This window comes from Crotalus tigris, unplaced genomic scaffold (assembly GCF_016545835.1).
Source record: "Crotalus tigris isolate CLP2741 ecotype Arizona unplaced genomic scaffold, ASM1654583v1 scf7180000019971.1508617, whole genome shotgun sequence".
NCBI lineage: Eukaryota > Metazoa > Chordata > Lepidosauria > Squamata > Viperidae > Crotalus > Crotalus tigris.
In genome coordinates, this window is record NW_024097800.1 from 1,389,752 (window position 1) to 1,412,767 (window position 23,016).

The window sequence follows — 23,016 nt, forward strand, 5'->3', positions numbered from 1 at the left end:
CAGACCATGCTATGTTTTGTTATTTCCCTCCCTTGCCACACTTTTGCGGACATGGTTTAGAGTCAGTGTTGGAACATGTCCAATGTGTCTGCACTATGAAAATTATGAAAAAGAGGAAAACAATGTATTTAGCAATGCAATGTTTACAACAAAAACATTTTCAAAAGGAGTCTATTTTTTATGCAAATATGCCTATAGATACTGTACATTTGCATACTCCAGAATTCCAGGCAATAAAAGTACCAGAGGCCTTCTTTGTACTTTGAAATAGAAGTATTCCTGGCAGAGATACTATTTAATTCATTGATCTATACAGAAGTACTGCTTATGCTATCTAATTTGGTAACCCAGCTATGCCTCTGGTAACCCAACATATATTTTATAAATGGAATATGAAAAGAACAAATACAAAACTGTAGAGGAAGAATATTCAATAACTTAAACAAATGTTATTAAAGTTCAGTGAAGTTGAGGTTTGAAGACAGTAGGAAGTATAAAAAGGGGCCTTTAGAATCTGGAAAAGATTAGTAGAGGTACAGTATGTATAAGAGGGCAAAGAACAATGTGTGAGGAGAGGGAGGCCATAGCTCTGCCTCCCAATTTTTTGGAATAAGACTACAAAGCAAAGCATTTTGTCTTCTGGAGGTCTTTTGACTCTTGAGGAGAAAATGTACGGTTTATTTACTACCAAACTTTAGTGGCTCAATAACAAGATGCTGGAGGGGATCTTTGGTGCCCTAATGAAGCCTCAGAAGGACTCACATGGCTTGCAAGCCATTGATAGCCCATTTCTAGTGTAATAGCTGGTTCCTAGTTATGCAACTGTCCTTTGCCTTGTTTAGGGATTCAGTTAAGCTGGTTCAGAACTTAAAACCTCTGGAACAAGCCCTCCATGGGTAATATAGGCCAGAAAGGAAAATCCATGCATTAGATGTTATGAATAAGGCACACCACTTTTATAGTTTCTATAAACAATCATAAGGTGTTTGAATACAGATGAAAAACAGAGAGGGAAAGGTCATATTTAATAGAAGACACAACTTAGGTAATAGAATCAAAGAAATCTGGCTTCAGATTTTGCTACTGAACTGTCACGACAACATTATTAGCTGAGCCTCATCTTGATGCATTTTTATAATATGAACCCCAAAGAAGGAGCAAGAAGGTTCTTCAATTGTTAGTGTATATATGTGTATCTATATAATATCTATCATTTTCTGTATAACAAGCATTTAGGCATTTTCTCCTTCACTTTTCAAATCTGCCTTATATTTTGATAACAGGGAATCACATTTCCAATTCAAATGTCAAATTCTTTATCTACAATGAGAGATAAGCAATAAATACAAGCAGATAAAATCAAAGAGTTTAAAAAAGGGTATCAAAGAATTGTCATGTAATGGTTGGCGTTAGTTGTTACTTTGCTTTAACTGCTACAACAATATATTTGGCTATAGTTAGGTGGTTTTTCCTACTAGCTGTAGGGAAAAAACTCTGATGTTTAACCAATATGCCACTAATATTCTCCAAACTTTATATTCCATTTTGGACATCTTAAATTCTTCCATCTAACAAGTGTCCAATGGACATAAATGCATACAAGATATGAACTTAGCATTTATTTTAATATACTTATGAATTATCGTTGCCAACCTATGTATACGGAAGTCAGTGCTGTTGAACAGAATGAACCTTTGTTACTCATGAATTGTGTTGATCAGGAAATATCTGATTTGTCAATTATTTAAATGTGCCTAACTTACTCTGAACAATGACCATCATCTGTTCCATAAGCTTATGCTGGAATGCAAGCAAATGAATTTGAGTGGGATGTTATTAATTTATTAATTCTATATTATTTAATGGGAATACTCATTATTAATAATATTTTAAGTAATTATCTGTTTGCTTATGAAGACTGGATAGTATATCACATAGCACATGATAAAACAAGCAATTTTTATATAACTATGCTTTCATACTTGTAGAAACAGGTATGCGGTATAGAGTAAATAGCATTGCCAATTCTTTAATATTATCAATGGCATACAATACATAATGCTTACAAACTAGATTTATTTGTAAATGTATTTGTCCAGTCAATTTTAAGTAGGAAAAACATCACAATCAACTAACAATAATAGCAAAAAGTACACAGTTATGTTATCATCTTGATTGCGTTCCATAATATATTTCCACACATAAGATTTGAGGTTGAAATAAGGGAGACATAAAGCATAGTTAGTTATAAACTACATGTACATTATTTTAAAGGCTGAATCAGTAATATGAACTCCTCTTCAATATGTATGGCCGTCGGACTTTATTAGCGTGTAATTGTCGTTTCAGGATGTATGGAGTTTTTCTCTTCATCAGATCTTTATCTTGACTTGCATTCTCTGGATCATAAATATCTTGTTGGAGCAACTGCTGGCAATAAGGAGATAATATGGAATCATTATTTCCCCTGGAACAATTTTTCTGAGGAATATTGCCCAAGTTGTCCTGAATTCTGCTTCATAGCAAAAATAGGGATGAATATAGTACAATTAATTAATTTGAAAAAAAACAAGAACACAATGAGGAAAGTTTATAAATAATTGTTTCAGTATGATGACCTGGAGAATTAAGCTAATTTTAGCCATTCACTGTATTCTAAAGGAGAAAGAAAGAAAGAAAGAAAGAAAGAAAGAAAGAAAGAAAGAAAGAAAGAAAGAAAGAAAGATTAAAAAACTTGTTTTTTTAAAAAAGTTGTTTTTTCCATTCATTTCTGCCTCCGTACTTTACTTTTTTATTATTGATGTTGAATATATGTTTTGCAATATGTTTTCAATTGTAATAGGTAGCATGTTGGCACTAAAAGGGTAGCACACACATTTCCATACAAATAAAATACTCTGGCACATACTTAATGGCAGATTTTCTGAAGCCTTCCTTCACAAATGGATGACTACTTTAGTGGTCTCAATAGGTCCTGAAATCTTAGGTTAAACTGAAATCCCATTAATTTGTCTTAATAATTTAGCAGTAAAACTGTGAATGTGCTCTAAGGATAAAAATATCAAACTGCCTGTGCTTGCTAAAATGATAGATTTCACTAGTAACTTGCTAAATATGCTTCCAAGTAATTATCCAAATGGAAATAATTAACTACATTCTTGTAATGCAAACAATATCAGATAAAATAATAAGATGCTAATTATTAACATTACCTCCCATTGTTGTACGTTTCTGGTGTGGCAGACTTTTTGAAGCTGATACAGTGTCAACATTGCTTCCAAAGTGAAGCTCTCAGAAGTAGAAGCAAATTGTCTTCTCATCATAAAATCTTCTTCAGGGTCACCTGTTTCTTCTTCTGGAGTGTTCAGGTTGCTTATGAAGTCACAAATATTCCAAAGTATTAGTTTCCACTGGGGTGATTTTGCTTTGTTTATCTGAAAAAAGCAAGACCCAGTGTATAAATTATTTATCATTCTATCAGCAGAAGGATATTATAGAGGAATGAGAGGGAGGTGTAATTGAACTGCTATTATTTATTTTCAGAATCAAATGACAACTTTGGCATGGAAATAAGACATTATAGGATGAACCACATATACACCCTAAGAAAGAGGAAATATTCTATTATAACCCAAAAATGTATGCAAGTAAATAAGAGTCAGGCTACATTAGATACATTCTTGGCAAAACAGCCATAGAAGGGTTTGGACATGTTTCTATACTCTAGCTTTAGTGTGGCACCTTAACCACTATACTACAATAGGTCTCATCTATCTATCTATCTATCTATCTATCTATCTATCTATCTATCTATCTATCTATCTATCTATCTATCTATCATCTATCTATCCATCTATCATTCATCCATCTATCGTTCATCCATCCATCCATCTCTCCCTCTCCTTCTCTAAAACATTCTTCCATTTTTCTGGTGTCATGCTGGAATGAACAGTTTCCACACTGAAAAAGTGCTATGGAAGGTGTTCTTTTATGACATTTTTTTCCTCGGGATTTGAATGAAGCTTGAAAAAATGAGGAGAAGACCACCAGCAAGATCAGCCTACAGTGTAAGAATATTTACAGACACACTAGTCAACAACCATATGATAAAATAAACTCATTGAATGAATTTGCATTCATTCAAACTGAATGAAAACTGATAGAAAATGTATAAAATATTTTACAAAACTAAATGAAATACTTTTCTGCAAACTCTAGAATCTGAGCAGGAACATAACTGGAACTATTGTTCGTCATCTGTGGTATATAAAAACTATATTCTCCTTGATTCTAACAGTCATACCTATGCTTCAATAGCTGTAAATTTTAGCATTCTGATGATGCAGTTAGGATCAAGTCCTATGCACAATTAATTAAGTTTTCGGATTATTAATAATAAATAATGCTGTAACTCAGAAAAATGAATTAATTATGAAAGAAAACTAGCAGGTTTCTTCCCTCCCTAACTAATATATCTTCATCCACACCCTCCCCAATGCAAAGGGAGACTTCTGTACATGGTAGAAAAAATAAACTCAGCTATATTTTTACTTAAATGTGGTTTGTTTTTTTGTTTTTATACAAAATGATCATAGCTTTAAATAACTGGTATTCATACTATGTCATTAAAAATCATATAGTCTTGTTACCTGGGATAAATTCAGATATTGAAGAAATCCATATAAAACAGATTATCTACGTGCCTAAATATTCCAGAATGAATATACTTCAGTGAATCCAAAATATAATTTTACGTTATAACTTTGTTTCTATTTTGAATTGTTTCTTGGATTTGTCTATTACTGCAGTACCTAGTTTAATCATAGTATCAACTAGCCTACTAGGCAGGGACAAATTTGCATAATAATGTTTTGAAATCTCTTCCTTGATGATAGAAAATTGGCACAACATGGTAGAGAATTTGAATATGTCTCTCCTGTAATTTCAAAACAGGACATTAAATAATTAAATATTTCTGATAATAAAAAACCCAAGGTACTTTTTTTCATAATAAAATAGGATTGCTCTAGATACAATGTGGGAAACATGCACTGATTGTGATTAATTTGAACATTTTACTTATTCAGCAGGTGTATTCTTGTCTATTGGCATGATAAACTATGTTCCAACACTTTATTGTGAAAAGATGATGAGCCAGATTTTTTTCTGGAGAAATATTGACATCGAGAAGTTACATTAGTCATTTGTATGCAGAAAAGGTTCTAAGAGTATTTCATTCTTTCTTAATGCCATATTGCCCTCTTTCTTGGTCTTTCTCCTTGAACCCACAGTATGATATATAATAAATGTTGTATTGGTTTAATCACAATAATATCTTACATTTGATTTTGTCTTTTGCAGCATTCAGATCATGAATAAAGGGCATATGACTCCCCCAGTTCTGCCAATTTTACAAGCACCCAATGTAGGACTGAGAGAAGGTCCCACATTCAAATGCTGTATTATTTCATTGGAATGTAACTCAGAGAATGCTTGGGTAAGATTGACTAGCAAAACTTTTGTCTGGATACATTTAATGTGTTGCACATTGGCATCTACATGCATTTTCTGTGTGGCAAGCTTTTTATGAATCATTACAAGTATAGCCTAGGGAAAGACCAATATTGAACTAACAATGTTTTGAATATGCAGACACTTTAATATGCATAAAAAAACTATAAAGTTACAGACATATATCGCAAGACATCAATAATGAAGCCTTAAAATTAAGCTCAGCTATTGGATACTGAGCAGAAATGACCAATCTTTTCAGAAGCAGGAACTATTGTATGATTGTGTGGAATATAAGGACCCTCCCAATTAAAAACTATATTTAAAAATATTTTTTTAAAAAAGCAAATAAATGCATTTAAAATGAAATAAATTTGAAATGGCTGAAATATCCTAATGCTCCATTCAAAAATATTGAATAACAAATTGGCTATTTTTTGAAAGTTCTGTCATGTTTTAATTGTAATCAGTAAGTTAACCCATTGCTAACTTTTCCTCTTGAAGCTTCCATCTTCCATACATATCTAGCCAATTGTTCTATATATTTTCCTGCTTCTCCTTTATATTCTGAATGAGATAAGACAGTTCTGCCTAATGTCTTATTTCTTTCTAATTATGAAGAGATATCTCTCCAATATGCAAAAGATGAGCAAAATACATTTTAGCAGCAAGCTTTTCAATAAATTTGTAAATTCTTCTGTTTGTTTTCTTTAGGTGCTGTTTTTTCCCCTAGAAAGAATGAACAATTATAATCCAGACATTATAATAATGACTGAAGTAATGTATAATGTTTGCAAATAATAAATGGGCAAGTTTAGACTGCATTTAATAGTATAATTACCTTGCCACAATCAAACCTCAGAAGTGTAAGGTCTTTGAATTGCATCAATATTCATCACAAGAACTGCAGGAAATGACTGAGAAAATGAACTTAATATCTTGCAGAAACAGCTCTCACTTCAAACTTAAGCTGCTCTCTCATAAGCTATTCAGTTTTAGTTCCCACCATCACCATTACCACCTCTTTACCCCTGAATCCAATGACACAATCAATTATTGAAAGGAAAATTTCACAGCCATGTCCTCTGTCCTAGAGTCATTTGCATCAAAAAGCCTTTCTGGAAGTTCAGGATTAGGAGCTATAGAACAATGTTGGAAACTGCCAAGGGAGAAATCAGAGTCTCCTCTTTTCTACTGCAATGGTGGTGCTTAAGCAATAGCAATAGCACTTAGACTTATATACCACTCCACAGTGCTTTACAGAACTCTCTGACCAGTTTACATATGTCAGCATATTGCCCCCCCCCCAAATCTGGGTCCTCATTTACCCACCTCAGAAGGATGGAAGGCTGAGTCAACTTTGAGCCAGTCGGGATCAAATTCCCAGCAGTGAGCAGAGTTAGTTTACAATACTGCATTCTAACCACTGCATCACCATGGCTCTTAAAGTGCTTTAATAGAGCACGGAGACCCAGGTTCTTGCAACTCCTCAGTCATAGAAGCTCACTTATCTCTGGGCCAGACACAGGGTTGTTTGTGAGGGCAAAAAATAGGAGAAAAGGGCATTACATACAAAAAGTCTGACAATGTCCAATACTCAATATAGCTCAATTTAGCAAGAGTATTTTAAAACAGAACAAACTCATATGATACATTTAATTGCTACATCTAAGTCAAGGTACAATCACTTATTATGCCTGTGACAGTTTGTTCCCACTGCTCCCCCCTCTCCATTTCCCATGTTTCTTTGGACTTCTGTTTCTGCCCTTTAAGCTGCTCTTGAAGTTCAGTGGTTATTGCTTGATGAATGAAACCTGTTGGTTATCAGTGCATCTCTCATTAGAACTGCTGAAGAGGTCAGAATTTTTCTTTCTGAGATCTTAAATGCAAGCCTGATTTTGCATGGTTTCCCTTGGTCACCCCAACCTTACTCATCTTGCTTCATCTTTTTCAATCTTCCCTTCCTTTTGCAGAAAAGCTTTAGCAGGTGTCAAGTAGCTACAGTGAAGGAGACTGGGAAATTTCCAAAACCAAATTCTTTTTATGTTCCATATATTTACCATGGCTTCATCATTACTATACAAATGCTGAATATTGCATAAATAAAACTAAAGTCTAAAATTGGACCCTGCTTAAACAGAGAGGCTATAATTGGATGTTCTTAGCTTTCAAACATGACAATAATATACACTTTGGAACATTGATGTTAAATATTCTTTTTCTTTGTAAGGTTGCTTGATATCCTGGAGTGACATCCCAGGCTGATCAGCTGATAGGATCTAATATTTATGTAAAAGACTAATTCAAAGTACATAATTAGCCTTCAAAACTTTGAATGTGGATCCTCAAAACTGACACCAAATTATAATTTTAAATATGACAGGAAGGGACAATCTTTGATTATCAGTGACATTAAGTTAGAAATTAAAGCAATCAGATAGCAAAAGTGATTGTGAATGGAGACTATACTGAGAGCTTTCAGATAAGAAAAGGCACGAGGCAAGGGTGTCCACTATCCCCATTATTATTTATTTTTACTTTGGAAGTTTTAAATAGAAGGATTAGACAGGACACAGAAATCAAAAGATTGAAGATAAAAGACGAAACATATAAGTTACAAGCATTTGCTGATGATTTAGTATATAGTTTGGAAGAACCTTTAGAGATGATCCCTAAACTATGGGGAAAGACAGAAGAGTATGGAGAAATGGCGGGATTAAAAATAAATAAAGAAAAAACTAAAGTAATAGTTAAGAATCTCACAGATAAACAGAAAAGGCAAATGCTAGAGAAAACAGAGGTACAGATAGTGAAAAAAGTTAAATACTTAGGGATACATCTTCCAGCCAAATGTTCGTCAATAAAAGAAGACAACTATACAAAACTATTGAAACAAATAAAGCTAGACTTGGAAAGATGGAAAAATCTGCAGTTGTCAATATTAGGAAGAATTGCTACAGTAAAAATGAATGTACTGCCGAATATTTATTTTTATTTCAAACAATTCCAATAAAACTTGAGAAAAAATTCTTTCAAGATTTAAACTCATTGAATTTGAACTTTATTTGGCAGGGGAAGAAAGCTAGAATTAAGATGAAAACACTAAAAAACGCTAAGGAAAATGGAGGATTTGGGCTGCCGGAATGGGCATTGTATTATCAGGCTTCTGTTTTAACATGGGTGAAAGAATGGATAAGGCTTAGAAACAAAAGGTTGTTATATTTAGAGAGACATGATTTACAACTGGTATGGGAAAAATAGCGCTCATAAGTATTTTCAAAATCACTTTATAAGAAATGCCTTGTTAACAGTATGGGAAAAAATTAAAGCTAAAATATACCTAAAAATTCCAGGGTGGTTATCAACGATGGAGGCATTTGTACATACGAACTTGGTAGACTTTGAAAAAATATGGGCATTTAGAGATATTCTAAATATTGATGGGAATTTAAAATCTAAGCAAGAAAATCAGGGGATCAACTTGTCGTGGTGGGCACATTTACAGATGCAAAATAGATATGAAAAAGATGTGAAAATGTATGGATTTTATAAAGACCAAACTGCGTTTGATAAGATTTTGTTAACCTCAGATGAGAAATTAATTAAGAAAATGTATATTTTTTTGTTAATTTTGGAAATGGAAAGTGAACACAGACTATTACCAAATTTGGGACTTATTTTATTGTTGGTTAGAGGAAAGAATGAAAGATTAGGAATCAAATATGTATTAGCATAGCTAACCCCAGACAGCTCATTGATTGGAAAAATTAACATATGTATGCAAAAGAAAACCAATAAAATCTTTATAAAAAAAATAGAAATTAAAGTGCGACTGACCAGATTTTAAAGGTGAGAGATGACACTAATGAAAACCTTAAAATCAGGACTATTTTATTCCAAGTGGAACTTTAGCTGTTTGTAACTGCACAAGCTGACAAATGATTGAATCAAGATCACCTTTCTCTTTGCTTAGAAGCTCTTCAGATAAAATGCTTCCACATTATTTGTCCAAATAATTTTTACACTCATTTTTTCCCCAAATTTATCTCTATTTACAAGCCATGGATTCACAAATAATGCCCGAGGAAGTACAGAGATAAAATGATCCAGTTACATTTTAATGAGGGTCAGCTGAAATACAGACAATATAGATATGATTAAAAGTTAAGCACAGAGGCTCAAATCACCCAAAGGCTGAGAGATATTATGGTTCAAAGAGTCTTGTGGCAAACTGCTGAAATACTCAAATGTGAACAATTTATGCAGATATGTAGGAACTTTGATTCCTCTCCCCACTTTCATTTTCTTTTATTATTATGTATACAAAATGTCCCTGGTAAAGACAGAAACATAAATTTAGTTGGTTATAATCCCCCATTCACTGCCACCCAACAGTTGGTTACTTTATACTTTTTAGCACAAAAACAAAACACCTTGGCATTTGTTTGTGGCGATAACCATCATGTTTAATAGTAAACATTTAATACTACAGTGAATTTTTAAAAAATATATGGTACAATTACTCACTTTTCATAGAAATTTTCCAATTTTTTTTCAACCTCATATCCCTCCCTCTTAAATTAAAATGCCTTCTTAATATCCTGACCATCATGCCAGAAATCATATCTAATTTCTTAAAATCTATAATTGTTCCAGACTGAATTGTTTGACTAGGTTGAAAGCTTTCTTGTTCTATGGTTTACTTTTATACTTCTTTTTTCTCTCACAGTGTATCTGCCATCCTTTTCAGGCAAAGGATAATAAAATTTGGCACTTTATGCTGTTCATTTTCAGAAAACTGCAGGACTTAGTGGCTAACCCAAAATATTCAGTCTCCCTAAGGAAATATATATGCCAATGTAAAACAGTTACTTCATAATGCCATTAATTGGGTTGGATATGCTAACAATCAATATTTTATCTGAATGGGAAAGACTGTCTTCTCCATTAAGAACTTGGGAATGAGGAAAAATGTTCAGTTTTTTTTAATGAATAAACAAGATTTTACTTTTAAAATCTGGCACTGAGGAGATGATTGTGTTGGCCACTCTGCTGAGTTTTAGTTCAGCAATATCTGGAAGACCACATACTGAGCAACCATAGTAGTTAAAACTAATCTCAATGCAAGCAATAGGATAGAAAGCAGCAGATGTGTTTAATGGATGCAGAACAAGCTGCATGATACACATAGCTACAGTATCTTCCACAAGAAGAGAACAGCTAGGGAAAAAACGTAGGGGAACAATTCTGAAACAGCCTTTGCTGCTGCGCTGCATAGACTTTTAGAGGTAACTAAAAATAACTGATTCACTTTACTTAAAGTAGGGCATCTGTCCCTAAGAGGAATGTTTTGTTGTTGTTTTTTGCCATAGCTTTTTCTATATTTCTCTCGGGGCACATAAATAGAAACAAAAATACAGATAAACACAAACTCACACATCATGTCTTGTATGTTTCGGAATAAAACTACAGGTAATTGTTGACTTACAACAGTTTGTTTAGTAACCATTCAAAGTTACAATGAAAAAAGTGAATTATGACCATTTTTCATACTTATCACCATTGTAGCATCCCTATGCTCAAAATCTGGATGCTTGTCAACTGGTTCATATTTATGATGGCTGCAGTATCCCAGGGACAAGCAAAGTCAATGGAGAAGCCAGTTTGACTTAACAACCATGCTACTAACCTAACAACTGCAATTATTCACTTCACACTAAGGTCATAACATGGGGCAAAACTCACTTAACATATGTCTCACTTAACAACATAAATTTTGGACTCAATTGTGGTTGTAAGTCAAGGGCTACCTGTATTAGTCTGTTTATAATAAACACAAAATAAAATATTCCAGTGTCTTGCTGAATAAATCTAGACACTTTATTTTAATGGTTACATAAATTGTATATTTTGGTTTGCCTTTTTGATGAAATCAATCTGCTTTTCTTTTTTTAATAAAATCAATTTGTTTCATTTAGGATTGATTCCTTGCTCTCTCTAAGTTTTCTTCTTCTTCTTCACATAGTAGCCATCTTTTCTGAAAGTTTTTCTACTTTTCTTTGGCTATCTATAAAAGCTACAGATCTTTGAGCTTAATCTCAAGATAAATTTTTTCTAGCCACTGCTAGAAACAGAAAATTATTATTCCTAATTTTGATCATCTTGCTCAATAAAGATTAAGCCCCAAAAAGCCAGTACGTAACAGCTCAATTTAAGGATCAAAAAGCTATCATAGCAATTTTACTGTGGAAGCATCATCTGTCTAAGATCCTAAAGTGCTAGCGCAATTCAAAGAAAACTGAATTACATGGACAAAAATCTGAAATAATAATGGCTTATGTCTGATAATATTTCTTTCATTTGGGAGATTGAGTTCCATTAGCATTTAGGAAATTGAAGTCTATTTGTGTAACAGATTTTATTTAAAAACAATTAAAGCTTTCTAAAGATTATTTGACCTCATCAGATTCCCCCCACCCCCACCCCAAATAGTCTTGTTTCTTTCATGAAATTGAAATTTTCCATGTCAGTTTCATATAAACTATTGAACAACAATTACTCATTTTCAGAACATTTGTTTATTAATATTGATTCTTGGCAGATGGAGAAGTTGAACAACTTTGAACAAAATGCAACCATCCAAACCTTAACAACACGTTGTTAATTGTGAAGTCGTGTCTGACCCATCGCGACCCCATGGACAATGTTCCTCCAGGCCTTCCTGTCCTCTACCATCTTCTGGAGTCCATTTAAGCTCACGCCTACTGCTTCAGTGACTCCATCCAGCCACCTCATTCTCTGTTGTCCCATTCTTCTATTGCCCTCAATCTTTCCCAGCATTAAGTTCTTCTCCAGTGAGTCCTTCCTTCTCATTAGGTGGCCAAAGTACTTGAGTTTCATTCAGGATCTGGCCTTCTAAAGAACAGTCAGGGTTGATCACATTGCAGTCCAGGGGACTTGCAGGACTCTTCTCCAGCACCATAGTTCAAAGGCCTCGATTCTTTTGAGCTCAGCCTTTCTTATGGTCCAACTTTCACAGTCATACATTGCAACTGGGAAAACCATGGCCTTGACTATACCTACTTTTGTTGGCAGGGTGATGTCTCTGCTTTTTAGAATGCTGTCTAGATTTGCCATAGCTTTCCTCCCCAGGAGCAAGCGTCTTTTAATTTCTTGGTTGCAGTCCCCATCTGAGATGATCTTGGAGCCCAGAAAAATAAAATCTGTCACTACCTCCATTTCTTCCCCATCTATTTGCCAGGAATTGAGATGGCCGGATGCCATGATCTTGGGTTTCTTAATGTTGAGTTTCAAGCCAACTTTTGCACTCTCCTTCTTCACCTGCATCAAGAGGCTCTTTAGTTCCTCTTCACTTTCTGCCATTACAGTGGTATCATCTGCACATCTTAGGTTGTTGATATTTCTCCCAGCAATCTTAATTCCAACTTTTGATTTATCTAGCCCTGCCTTTCTCATGATGTGCTCTGCATTTAAGTTAAATAGGCAGGGTGACAGAATACAGCCTTGCTGGACTCCTTTTCCAATTTTGAACCAATCAGTGGTTCCGTGTCCAGTTCTCACTGTTGCTTCTTGACCCGCATATAGGTTTTTCAAGAGACAAATAAGATGGTCTGGTACTCCCATCTCTTTAAGAACTTGCCACAATTTGTTGTGATCCACACAATCAAAGGCTTTTGCATAGTCAATAAAGCAGAAGTAGAACTCCCTAGCTTTCTCCATGATCCGGCATATGTTGGCAATTTGATCTCTAGTTCCTCTGCCTCTTCGAAATCCTGCCTGTACTTCTGGAAGTTCTCAATCCACATACTGCTGGAGTCTAGCTTGTAGGATTTTAAGCATAACTTTACTAGCATGTGAAATGAGTGCAAAGGTGTGATAGTTTGAACATTCTTTGGCATCGCCTTTCTTTGGAACTGGTATGTAAACTGACCTTTTCCAATCCTGTGGCCACTGTTGAGTTTTCCAAATTTGCTGGCAAATTGAGTGTAGCACTTTTACTGCATCGTCTTTTAAGATTTTGAATAGCTCAGCTGGAATACTGTCACCTCCACTAGCTTTGCTGTTGCTCAGATTTTCTAAGGCCCATTTCACTTCACATTCTAGGATGTCTGGTTCGAGGTCAATGACCATCTCATTGTGGTTATCTGGGATGTTAAGCTCATTCTTGTATAGTTCTTCTGTGTAATTTTGCCACCTCTTCTTAATCTCTTCTGTCTCTGTTAGATCCCTGCCATTTTGGTCCTTTATCATGCCCATCTTTGCATGAAACATTCTCTTCATATCTCCAATTTTCTTAAAGAAATCTCTGGTTCTCCCTATACTATTGTTTTCTTCTATTTCTTTGCACTGTTCATTTAAGAGGGCATTCTTATCTCTTCTAGCTATTATCTGGAAATCTGCATTCAATTGGGTGTATCTTTCTCTTTCTCCCTTGCCTTTCACTTCCCTTCTTTCCTCAGCTATTTGCAAAGCTTCCTCACATAGCCATTTTGCTTTCTTGCATTTCTTTTTCTTTGGGATGGTTTTAGTTGCTACCTCTTGTACAATGTTGCGAACCTCCTTCCATAGTTATTCAGGCACTCTGTCTATCAGATCTAATTCCTTAAATCTATTTGTCACTTCTACTGTATATTCATCAGGAATATGATTTGGTTCATACCTGAGTGGCCTAGTGCTTTTCCCTACTTTCTTCAATTTAAGCCTAAATTTTGCAACAAGAAACTCATGATCTGAGCCACAGTCAGCTCCTGGTCTTGTTTTTGCTAACTGTATAGAGAGCTTCTCCATCTTTGGCTGCAGAACACATAGTCAATTTGATTTCTGTGTTGACTGTCTGGTGATGTCCATGTGTAGAACCATCTCTTGGGTTGTTGGAAAAGAGTGTTTGCTTGACAAAATTCGTATTCTCTTGACAAAATTCTATCAGCCTGTGCCCTGCTTCATTTTGTACTCCAAGGCCAAACTTGCCTGTTATTCCAGTTATCTTTTGGCTTCCTACTTTAGCATTCCAATCCCCCATGATGATAAGGACATCATTTTTTGGTTTTGATTCTATAAGGTGCTGTAGGGCTTCATAGAACTGGTCAATTTCATCCTCTTCAGCACCAGTGATTGGGGCATAGACTTGGACTACTGTGATATTGAATGGTTTGCCTTGGATTCGCACTGACATCATTCTGTCATTTTGGGGATTGTATCCCAGTATTGCTTTTCCTACTCTTTTATTGACTATGAAGGCTACTCCATTTCTTCTGAGGGACTCTTGCCTGCAGTAGTATACCTGATGGTCCTCTGAATTAAATTCACCCATTCCATTTTAGTTTGCTGATTCCTAAGATGTTAATGTTTAGTCTTGTCTATTTATTATATAAATATAAAAATTGACTTGAAACTAATATGTGAAATAAAATAGTGCAATCCTGTGTTTTATTGTACATGCATGTGCATAAAGGCTGTATGATGGGATGGGTGCTCCACCTCATTAAAGCATGAAAGCAACATGCTTCTCTTTATCAACTACCTCTTATAACAGCAAATTTTCATTTTCAGACAGATTATTGCCTGCCTTGGCAAAATCTTCACTGATGTGGTCTTGGAGAAGTCAGAGACTTATTGGAGAATCAATTTTCTCCAAGATCATAGCATTTGAAGATATTGCCTAGATAGGTAGCAAAAATAGAAAACTAAGTTCAGAGAACTGCAACCCAACCTTGGGCTATTTTCTACAACTGCAATTCGTTTTCTCTCTGGGAGTGTTTGTGAAGGACCTTCAAAGTGTTGCTTTACATGAATCCTCACTGAAGAGAAGAATCTGTTCAAGTATTTGTTTAGTTGCTATTTCTATATGTATGCATCACTGTGTGAGTATCATTCTTACTATTGGAGGCTGTACAAAGTTCAGGTTTCTGAGTTTATGTAGAATCCAGAAAACTATGCTTTCATTTAATTATTCATTATGTTCTTAATTGCAACATACATTTTTCAACAATGTGACATTTAAATCAATTCTGTACAGACGGATCACATATTACTTAAATACCCAATTTACCATGCAGCCATTTACATAATGTCAGAGCTCTCTAACATAATTATTAAGTGCCTGAGAACATAGATTGTGAAATCTTAAAAAAATCAGTCCGATCAATTTTCCCACCTTGAAAGGTGAATTCTGGCTATCTTTTGGGGCCCTTTGTTGCCCTTCAAAACATAGGGCACTGTGAATGGTCATTTTCTATAGGTTTAAGGGGTTTTTTTTGTTTCTTTGTTATAAATTTCGTATAAATCAAATCACATATCACATTTGTCTTCTTAGGGCTTCTGTTCACATTTCTTACTTGAAAAAAATGCTATTTTCTAATCTATAATATTATGTTAATATGAAACTATAAAGATGGAGGGGGGTAATCTGATTTTTAGTTGATGGTTTGCAACAGAACAACTTGATTGATTTATCAGTTGTCCTGCCCATCATCTGGATTTCAGTATTATATTATAGGCTTCAAACTGAGATTATATTTCTTACTAATCCAGATTCTTATTAATTTAGTGAATGCTTTATGTTTTCCAGAAAAAAAACTTACTTTGTAATAACCTTAAAGAGAAAGAAATGAAATTTATTCACTTTTGAATAAGAGGACTAATAGTATATTCTAGTATAATTAATGCCATGACTGGATGCAGAATATGATATTACAGAAATATGCAATGAACTAGAAATGTTATAATGGTCATCCAAATTTTCACTGATGATCCTAAAGTAATAATAATATTGGCTGCAGTTTACCAAAATCTAGAGGAAATACATCCTTTTTGTTCTTTTTTATTCCTGGAAAAATATAACCAGCTGCATAAAAGGATTTCATGTTTATACAATACATTTTTGACAGCAAAATATTGAAAATTTGCTTACATTCTCAAATCACAGATGAAAGTGTATTTAGATGATTTGGCAAGGGGGGAACTATATGCTTGTCAAAGCATATGTTATATATTTTGAATTTGTGAGATCCTGACATGATTTGATCAAATATGAGGGACAGCAAAATTCTGTTGCACACCAAATGTATTGTGTTCACAGAATAATAGCGTTGGAAGGGATTTAGGAGGTTGAACCTTCTGCTCAAGTAGGAGATCCTGTACTATTCCAGACAAATGGATGTTCACCCTCTTCTTAAAAATCTACAGTAATGGAGCAACCACAACTTCTGGAGGCAAGCTATTCCACTGATAATTGTTTTCACTGTCATGAAATTTCCCCTTAATTCTAGGTTAGATCTTTCCTTGGTTACAAGTTGACCCCCTCTTCTCTATGGCAGCCCCTCAAATATTATAAGACTGCTATCATGTCACATCCTAGTTCTTCTCTTCATTAGGCTGCAACCATTCATTAGACTGCAACCGTTCATCATATGTTTTAGCCTCTGGCCTCCTAATCATCTTGGCTGCTCTTCTCTGCACTCTTTCTAGAGTCTCAACATATTTTTTTGCATTGTGATGATCAAAACTAGATGCCGTATTCCTAGTGTGGTCTTACCAAGCAGTATAAAGTAGTACTAACACTTCATGTGATCTTGATAATATCCCTCTGTTGATGCAGCCTAGAACTGCATTGGTTCTTTTGGCAGCTGTAGCACATTGTTGGCTGATACTTGTGGTTGTCCACTAGGACTCCTAGATCCCTCTCACAGTTACTGCTGTTGAGCCAGGTATCACTTATTCTATACCTGTGCATTTGGTCTTTCTTGCCTAAGTGCCTATTCTCACTACTGAATTGCATTTTGTTGGATAGGGCCCAAATCTGTGTTCAAATCTATTAAGATTCTTTTGTATCTTGACTGTCTTCTAAGGTGTTGGCTATTCCCCCCGGCTCAGTGTCATTTGCAAATCTGATGAGTTCCCCTTCTATCCTCTCATCTAAATTGTTTTTGAAGATGTTGAAGAGTTAAAAATTCCTTTTAAGGGTTTCATTGTTTTGGTGTGTAATTTGTATTACAAGAAAAGCTAATATTGCTATGTGGCTTGAGATTAACATAGCTTTTATCAAGCAAATTCTGTCTAGAAATATAGCTTCTGTCAATAAGTTGATATTATCCCATAATTGCTTGCTGGTGGGAATGTATTAGCTAGTTAAGCAATATATACATAATACAAAGAATAAAATATTATCTGACACTGTCTCTTTATCCGCACTTGTTCTTATGTATTGTATTTGATTTAAAGGCCCCTTTTTTATTTCTTATATTCAACATTTATGTATAGCATTGTTATATATTTAAATATATGTTGGAATATTCGTGTGCAGAAGAGTCATGTGGTAACTCAGTCAGCCAATGGCAAGAAAGTGCTACTGAGTCTGTGCAAAAAGGTATTGAGTTAGGAGCTGGATTTCCAGTCTCAGGTTTGTCTCTGTATCTCTCTGTAAGAAGTCTTCAATTGAGCTATGTTGCTGTAAAGAAGAATGTATGGTATTGTAAATATTTTTATATGAATATAAAGAAATTATTTTGAATCAGCTAAATGCAGTCAACTGTGAGAGCTTCTGATTTATTTTTTCACCAATAGAGAAATTAAAATTCTCTAACAATATATATGTTTGCTATGAGTATTTCTGAATCCTGAAAAAGGGGGGTGGGACAAAAAACCATTACCTTTGATGTGTACATATTAGTCAATAAATCAGCTTCTAGGGCTTTCATTTCCTCTTCTGAATCTGCAAGTTAAACAGAAACATATGTTTACCACTGTATTATAAATCATTAGCATTTTGGATTTCACATATAGCATTTAAAAATATCTCTTAAAGATAATTTAGGGTTAAGAACTGACTAAAATAAATGTTTGGCAAAAGCTGCTTTCTTTAATGTATGTTTGTTAATTTATGCCATTTCATTGGAAAAAAACATATCTAGTAATGAAAACAGTTTATTATTTGTCAATTGAAACATTTAAAGATCTGATCACCAATAGGAAAGTCATAGGATATGAAATTAAATTTAATTTCTAAATTAAGATACTTCTGCACTGACAGTATGTGCTGTACATATTTAAAAGGAGTTCTTATATTTTTATAGACTGAATAATTCCAAATATCCTTTCAATGGAAGCCAGTTAACATGTATCTTCTATGACATGGGTGTCAAACTCGCCACAACACATGATGTGTCATAATGTATCGCAACTTTTTTTGCATTGCTGGAACTAGGGTGGGCGCGGCCTCCATATGATGCTCATGAGCCAGCAGTTTGACACTCCTGTTCTATGGAGAATATGTAAGTTACAAAAATATTCATATATTTTACACTGATGTATTATTAACAATGGATACTGTACATATAGTATGAAAAGAGATTTAAAGTTGCAGTGAGTTTAATCGAATTTCCTGGTCATTGCCATGTTCAGGGTTAGAAGGACATAAAGAATGTTTTAATAAAAGAAGGATGATATGTTAAAAGGAAAACTATGTTTTATTCTAATTATCATCATCTAAACTCTATAGTTGAGTATAATTGTGAATGACAAAATAAAATCCTATGCAGATTGAAAATAAGTCCAGTTGATACAAATAGCTATACTCTTGTGATTTATTGCTGCTGCTGTTATTCCATGTATTTCAATAGACCCAAGTCATTAGTAACTTTAGTTGGATGGGCTCAGTAATGAATAGTATATTCCTAACCAATAAACAGCAAATGGTACTAGCTCACATACACAAACACACACACACACACACACAGAGAGAGAGAGAGAGAGAGAGAGAGAGAGAGAGAGAGAGAGAGAGAGAGAGAGAGAGAGAGAGAGAGAGAGGGAGGATATATATGATACAATATGATTAATATGTTGCTTTTATCTTGCTTCTCAAATTTACATCCTCAGTAAAGTACTGTGTAGTAAAAGAATGTTATAAAGTAGGGTCACTCTGTTGCAAGAAAACCAGTGGTAAAATCTGTCTCTTTAAAAAATATTAATGCACCTTAAATGCACTATAGTACAAATGGCTCACAAAAAGCATAAAACACTATATTTTATTAAAAAATAAAATGTTGCCAGGATAGTGGGAAGCCAGAAAAATAAAAGAAATAAAGTGAGAAGTAGGTGCTTGCATTTTAAAAAAGTATCTATAAGGGTGGAAGATGAATGAGAAATAATATACTTCATGGATCTATTTTTCTGGGTTATGCAGTGATCCAAATTTGAAGAATAAATTATGATATGGAATATATGAACATGCACATTCTGAACCAATAGGCATTGCCTTAAATCAATTCCATCACCCTCCCCCCAAGGACTATGTATGAGCCAAGAAAGAGAGAGAGCTCTTTAAGGAGTCACCAACAGGTGCAATGTGTTGTCCATGCATGCTCTGAAGCATATTTCCTCCTTTGAATCCAAATTACTGTATAGTCCTTATATTAAAACAAATCCTTCAAATGCTAATGACAAAGAATTCAGAACTCATGAGCTCAGGAAATAGGGCATGGGGATTAGGGGAACTTATCTGGACAGGATCCAGAAATGATATTATGAAAATATATTTCAAAAGAGTGAAGTGAAAACTATACACATAATGATAATACTACTGAGAAAAAGCTAAGCATTTTCATCAGACTGTTCTATAGTTCACATAATGACTAATTCTTATAATAAATGTCATCAAAATCAGGACTTCTCAGAAACTTAGTGAGATCATTGCTTCTCAGATATTCATGGATCACAACAAAGTTGTTAGCACTATTATTGCCATTAATAATAGTGAAACATTTTATTGATTTCATTTAATCTGATACTTTGGATCAATAAATTTTGAAGGAATTTATGCCTGGATTGTGTCCATTATGATCCAACTCAAGGAATCTCAATTTTTGTAATGTATATTACTGATTTATATTAATAGTCATTTCCCAATTTGCAAACAAAAAAAATGAAATGTTCTTCCAATAGCTCCTTTTATCATACTTGTGATGATGTAATTATATATTTATATGACTATATTAATCCTGCAGGGTTGTAATTAGAACATTATTAAAATAAAGCTTAGAAATTTAAAAAGCTGAAGTAGATATATTGCCTTCAACAAACACAGGCATTATTTGCCTATCAAAACAAAGATTAAGTACTATTGCTTTCTTATTGATTTAGACTGTTATGATGCCCAAATATTTGAAACTACACAGGAGTTTAGTAATAAGTTACAGCTAAATTTAAATTTTAAAAGTAGAATTATTTAATATATTGGATTAGAATAAATCAATTTGCAGGAAAAAAAATATTCAATTCTAAAATATGCTCTAGAAACAAAATTTAGCAGACATAACTTAGCAAAAAAAAAATACTGATTTATAAAGAATTTAATGGATTCATTACAACTGTACATTAAATTATGATGTTCATTCTTAAGAAGCCCAAATAAACAGCAAAAATGAGTGTATATGTCATAAACATATGAATCTCAAGAGTGTTGTGTAAACTTATAGATTTTATATTGCACTTGGAAAAGGTTAGATTTTAATCTATGGTTTTACTTTGAATAATTTTTGAAACAGATTACAAAGAGAAATATTTTTTTTTATATTTACCCATGTAGTAAGCTGTATTGCAATTATCCTGGCCATCTTCTCCTCTCTCTCACCTTCTGATCTTTCCTATTGCCCTCTCCTATTGATATGATTTATCACTTGTTGTTTGTATCTTATGATTATGACTGCATCTTATGATTTAAGATCTATAATTTATTACTTTTTTGTTTGCATGAACACTGAGAGCTTATGCGTTGGACAAAAATTTCTTGTGTGTGCAATCACACTTGGCCAATAAGGAATTCTATTCTATTCTATTCTATCCTATCCTATCCTATCCTATCCTATCCTATCCTATCCTATTCCCCTCATGTATTTGTATGTATATATGCTTATGGGGGAGGTGCGGGTGCATGTTATAGACTAATAGAAGTACATTTATTTATACCCATTTTGTTTAAAAGCAAATATCTAGTTCAATAATTATTGGTGTATAAAGAACAACTTTAGGAGGAGGAATGAGCTTTGTATTTGTATTACTATGCACTACAGGTGCATAGGGGGAAATATTCATTCCATTTCTTTCCCCTGCTAATTTATTTCTGGTGTGAATGGCAGACCTTGGAGTTTTGATCTGCAACAATATTAACCCCTACAAACCTCAGTCTACCCATTTTGACATGTAATTCAACTTGTTGTGATATGTAACAAACCTTGTGCACCCACATCTCCCAACATCTCTGGATTATGTTTATCAGTCTTCTGCCATGTAATGTATTTCATATTTGCTGGGTTACAACTTACAGAATACTAGGAATTGTATTTCCAACATGCTAGGAAAAACTGATCCATGAAAATCTATGATGAACTGTGAGCCTCTATTCCACAAACTCCAGCTGAAAAAGTCCAAGATGGGAGTTGGAAACTGTAATCCCTTGTAGCTAGACCACTCCATGCAAACCAAAGTCATAAATGCTAATGCTAGTTTTATTATAAAATAACAGGAACAGAAATTTGCAAATTTGAATGTCTCCTCTCCACCACCTTTATTTTGAAGAGAACCAAGGAGAGTTAAGTCTGAGATACTTTCTCAAATTACATTTCTGCCTCTTTTTATCTGATGTTTACCTTGGTTGCAAATCTTCCTCCTGCTCTTCAAGGCTGTTTCCACAGTCCAATACAGAATCTAAAAGTCTGGAGACTGGATGGATGGAATTTTCTCTACTCTGTGCTAATTTACAGGTGCATTTCAATAAGTCTGTAAATCTAGCCCCTGTCTTCCTCAAAGAACCTCTTCAGAAAGAAAATATGTAGCTGTTTAGGTACAATTCTGATAAATGAACCGGTTATAAACGCTTTATAGAAATCTGCATTTGTCTGTCACATTTTAATCCAACAGATTTTCTCTCAAAGCAATTATCCTAGAAGAACTGCTTTATATTTTAAGCTAACTTTTTGAAATTGACCAGACATTAGCCTCCCTGCATTGGACAACACAAACTCCTCCCATAGTAGCAACACTGTTGGATTAGCCCAAATCCTTCTCCCAATCGGAAGGGAAGCCCTGCTAGAGAGCGAGCGAGCGAGAGCACCTCGGAGCTTACCTGAGCCCAGGCTCCAGGAAGCGGAGGCCAACAGCATCGCGCACACCAGCTGCATCTTCACCATGCTTGCCACCCACGCTCTCCCTTTTCCCTCTATAAAGTGAAGTCCATATACAAAAAGGCAAGCTATCTGGGTGCGAGAGAGTCGCGCAGAAAAAGAGCTGCTGCCTTGAGCTGATTTTTAAAGAACTGGACCCTAAAGGGAGCTCTGGATGTCCCCTAAGTATATAAGCAAGCAGGGAGGGGTGATGTCACGAACGCGCAGCAGCCGCTCTCTTTTAACCCAGCGTCCGCCCGCCTGCTCCGTCCCCTCCTCTTCTTCGGAGCGAAACTGACGCGATTCCCCCATTAGTTGCGCTGCGCTTCAC

At 34.5% G+C, this 23,016-nt stretch overlaps 1 protein-coding gene across 2 annotated transcripts; it reads right to left on the reverse strand.

Moving 5' to 3' along the window:
- Positions 1 to 934: 934 nt before the first annotated feature.
- Positions 935 to 23,016, reverse strand: NTS (neurotensin). Of its 2 annotated transcripts, none has more exons than XM_039365215.1 (4): positions 22,649 to 23,016; positions 18,180 to 18,241; positions 3,213 to 3,434; positions 935 to 2,430 (listed from the first exon to the last, which is right to left on the reverse strand). In XM_039365215.1, the coding sequence occupies exons 1-4, from the start codon at positions 22,710 to 22,712 to the stop codon at positions 2,281 to 2,283; spliced, it is 498 nt and encodes a 165-aa protein (XP_039221149.1). In that variant the 5' UTR covers positions 22,713 to 23,016; the 3' UTR covers positions 935 to 2,280. The 2 variants fall into 2 exon arrangements, with proteins under 2 accessions (XP_039221149.1, XP_039221150.1); XM_039365216.1 differs by having other exon boundaries at positions 935 to 2,427; positions 22,649 to 23,011.

Excerpts from the sequence above, each read along its gene's own strand:
- NTS (XM_039365215.1), bottom strand. The coding sequence starts at position 22,712 with ATGGTGAAGATGCAGCTGGTGTGCGCGATGCTGTTGGCCTCCGCTTCC. Across the intron at positions 18,242-22,648 it reads TTCCTGGAGCCTGGGCTCAG|ATTCAGAAGAGGAAATGAAA; the intron begins GTAAGCTCCGAG and ends TTTAACTTGCAG. Across the intron at positions 2,431-3,212 it reads GAAACGTACAACAATGGGAG|CAGTTGCTCCAACAAGATAT; the intron begins GTAATGTTAATA and ends CCTTATTGCCAG.